Raw genomic sequence first — 4192 nt, forward strand, 5'->3', positions numbered from 1 at the left:
GTGATACAGTCTCTCTGGTCTGACTGAATTATGCTATAATCAGCTATAATTACTGCAACATCATGTAAAGCTTAGGTGTATGTAAGCTGTTTATCATTTTTAATTATATTTTGCACTGCAAAATATATATATATATATATATATAAAAAAATAAAATACCTTGCTATGTGTACTGCGTTAGGCTAACCGAGACTTGTCATTTGCACTTACATATTATTGCTCTTTTGTTAGTTTTGATTGCTTCTATTGTCCTCATTTGTAAGTCGCTTTGGATAAAAGCGTCTGCTAAATGACTAAATGTAAATGTAATATTATTGTGGGAACCATGATACATTTTTTCAAGATTTTTTTAATTTATAAAAGGTTTAAAAGACAAGCATTTATTTGAAATAAAGACAAATATTATTTGTAACATAATAAATGTCTTCACTGTCACTTTTATTTTGCTAATAAAAGAATGAATTTCTTTAAAAAAAAAAAACTTTTAAATTGTAATGTATTATCGATGTGAATCTGACAAAATCATTTGGTTGTTTTTCATTTGGTATAATGTTGCTGGATTCTGCTCTGAATAGCCTCAAGCTTTTATTACTATTTTATTACCTGTTTATTACCATACTCATATTTAATGTGGATTAATATTTGCTTCATTCTGGTTACTAATTTTTATAATTGATTTTCTGTTGTTGTTTTCTATAATTGCTGTGTATGAGCAGAGATCCTGGCATTGTGTCGTTTGTTCTGCTGTTCGATCCTGAGCTGAAGGTGTTGGTTGGACGTGTTTACACTGATACCAAACATGGTGTCTCCATCGAGAACTTCAGCAGGTAAAAAAGTGGAGTCTGAGGACCAATATAAGAAAGTCTTCCTACTACTTACACCAGTCTGACAGACCGTTTTACAGAGACATGTGCAGCAACAGCTGGTATGTGTGTGTTTTGTAGGAAGCTGGTGATTAAGTGCAATAGCTACAGGCAGGCCTTGTGGTGGAGTCATGAGATTCGGAGTCTCTCTGAGCGCTGTGATTTCCTCCAGACGCATCGCTTTGAAGGCTTCGCCCCACCCAGACCGGACACCCTCACAAAGTGGTGTGTGCATTTATGTAATATGTCCTTTGAACTTTCGATCAAGGAAAATTGATTGATTGACTAGTTTGTGTAATGAAGTGGGTGTTGAGTAAATGACTCATTGGTTGATTGACAGGTATGTTAATGGGAATGGCTATTTCTCAGACCTGGCTGATGCACTGGAACAGGCCAAGGAGGAGATCTTCATCACCGATTGGTGGTCAGTGTAATACTACACACACATGTACAGTACATGGCCTTGATGGGTCAGTAGCTCCATTTGTAATCACGTACTGTATACAATCTAGACCTACAATAAAGACCTGAAATCAGGATTTCTACTAAAATATTATCAGAATTCTCGGGCCGGTTCTGACTGGAGCCACCACATTACCCAGCCTATACTATTGTTGCAGCCATTAAAATAGTTCAGTTTTGTTTTCAATAGCAAAGTGGTTATGTTTATTTTCGTTTCATTATTAAGTTAACTTTGATAAATGCTTGGAGCATTTTTTAGTTTGTAAAATTCAAGTTTTTGTTTTTTAAAGTGACGACCAAGCGGCCAGCAGGTTGACAACATATTTGGTCAATTTAGCCTTTCAAATTAACACTTGACTTGCTTACAATGAAATCAATAGATATAAAACACTTCAAGCATATTCAAGGCTTCACCACAAGACATGGCAGTTTCCAACAGTTAGACTAATAAAAAAATCAATCTGAAATAAAAAACATGCTTACTGTAGGACATGGAGGCGCCAGTGCGATAACTGGCATTTTCCCCCCTAAAAACAGTGGAAACAACTTAAAATACGCCGTAATTTCTGCTCAGATAAGAGTAATACATAATTCATCACCCTGTAAAGGGTCTACTTTTATTATGTACACTCACAATAACAACAAAACGTTGAGCTTTTGTAAAGGAAAGAAAACAAACAGGACGCGCCTTCTGCAGTCTCTGTCTTTTTAAAATATATAAAGAAGGAGAAGCCTAGGTGCCCGATGCAGGCCCGACTGTGAGCTGTGATGTGAAAATTGGCCCGAAGCCCGGCCCTATAGGGGCGTAAATAAGTCGGTCCCCATCGGACTCGGGCTGAAATGCAGGGCTCTGTCAGTGAGGACTAATCTGAACACCTCTGATTGGCCATTGCGTTCATAAACTCAACAGAATCATGTGTGATTGGTTATAATTCTCAACTCGTTGCGATATGAGCAGATCTAAATGTAATGCCGCAATCAACACTTTTCGTTTCATATTCACTTCATTCACGACAGCCGTAATAGATTTAGTTTAACTGTGCAGGGGCATTTTTGTCCAATTAAGTCCCTGTTAATTTCAGACCCGAGGCCAGAGGAAGGCTGTATGATTCGAGAAAGTGGTCCAACACGTTCAGCCAGTTCACTGAAAAGAGAGAACTGACTCAAAAGAATGATTAAATCACGAATAATTGGCATCGCTGGTTCATTTGACAGAAGTACGGGACACAAATAGGTAACAACTTCCGTAATATTCGTAAGGAAAATGCTTCTCGGGTCAGTCAGAGCGCTCATGGTACGCACAGTGCAGACAGTCATACACCTGCAGGCGCCACTGTCATATACTGTATTTAATGTGTTGAAATTATATGTGTGATTGAGTTTTGTGAAGATATTTGAGTTTCTCTCTCTGCAGGCTCAGTCCAGAGGTTTTCCTCAAACGTCCAGCTACAGGGACATACTGGCGCTTGGACAAGATTCTCAAACGCAAAGCAGTATGTTGATCCTTTTCCATAACATTAAACTTTTTTACATTAAATCAGTTATCTTAAAAAGCACTCCATCTGTTAGACAATCATTTATAGTTATATTTATAGTTATAGACCATTATTTATAGTTGTAGTTATATTGATGGCCATGAACTTTAACATGGCCCGGTGTGTGTGTGGTGTTTAGGAACAGGGCGTGAAGGTGTGTGTGTTGTTGTATAAGGAGGTGGAACTGGCTCTGGGTATCAACAGCGGCTACAGCAAAAGAACACTGATGAACCTGCACCCCAATATTAAGGTTTGATGCACTACACGGATCTGTTTATACTGCTATGGAGTCAAATCAATGCCACATATCCTTGCAAAAGAATTGAAGTATTGCAAAAGAAAATAAAGTTTTGCAAACGAAAATGAAAGTATTGAGGAAAAAAATTAATGTACTTTTTGCAAACAAAAATAAATAAATTAATTAATTAATAAATAAAACGGCGCAAAAGCAATGATTTTGCACCTCATGTTTTCCATGGCCATAGCTACTAATTTATTTGCAACGCTGCTTTTATTTTGCATTTCAGTCAAGTGTGAGCTTGCGATACCGTTTTTTTCCCTTTGCGCTTCACGTTTCTGCGCGTTTCACTTTCTGGCATTGTTTTGAAGTTGCTAACATGAACATCTGCTGTTTATTTCTCTCATTGTGTACACTTTATAGCATTAAAATGTGCATTTTCGTTTTGTTAACTAAATGTGTATTAACAGTGTTTGTTTAAAATGTGTTAACCTGTGGGAGGACGCCAGCTGTCACTATAAGATTCAAAAAATGAAGCTTGAGTCTTAGACCTTTTAATGATGTATAGTTTATCACATTAATTACATTATTTTACATTAAATCTAGCAGTAACTTTGAACTAATGTAAACAAAGAACGCTTCTGTGTGCTGGCGTCCTCCCACAGGTTAACAGATTTTAAGCAAACACCTTTAATACACATTTAGTTAAAGCTGCAGTCCGTAAGTTTTGCCTCTTTGTCGCCATCTCTGTTTGAAATCCTGCAATTGCAGCTGTCTGCGGAATTATCTTTCTTGCGTGGGTTGTGCTCTGGCACGGCTCCAGCACGGATGAATCTAATGTTTTGAAGAGTATGTGTGGCAGTCAGTCACCGCACAGGTGTGGATATTTACTGTACTTCGCAATCACAGATTCTAGCCTACGTCTTGGCATCTATGACCCAAATAAGAATTTTCACCGGATATTGTCATCTGAACAAGTAAGTAACAAGTCTGCCACGTTTGTTCTGACCAACTGAGGAAAAAAGCATTACAATAAATCGCGCTACCAATGGTGATTTAATCTAAAGATCGGTTAGCTCATATCACATCAAACC

At 37.5% G+C, this 4192-nt stretch overlaps 1 protein-coding gene across 1 annotated transcript in view; it reads left to right on the forward strand.

The window, feature by feature from the left end:
* The window catches only part of LOC107734122 (phospholipase D2-like), a 30126-nt gene that overhangs the window by 12227 nt on the left and 13707 nt on the right, over positions 1 to 4192 (forward strand). Inside the window, 5 exon segments of the mRNA XM_016545975.1 lie at positions 717 to 827; positions 945 to 1088; positions 1204 to 1287; positions 2740 to 2818; positions 3000 to 3110. Coding sequence (XP_016401461.1) covers positions 717 to 827; positions 945 to 1088; positions 1204 to 1287; positions 2740 to 2818; positions 3000 to 3110 — 529 coding nt within the window.

Source organism: Sinocyclocheilus rhinocerous, unplaced genomic scaffold, assembly GCF_001515625.1.
Source record: "Sinocyclocheilus rhinocerous isolate Xijiao unplaced genomic scaffold, SAMN03320098_v1.1 scaffold1121, whole genome shotgun sequence".
Lineage (NCBI taxonomy): Eukaryota > Metazoa > Chordata > Actinopteri > Cypriniformes > Cyprinidae > Sinocyclocheilus > Sinocyclocheilus rhinocerous.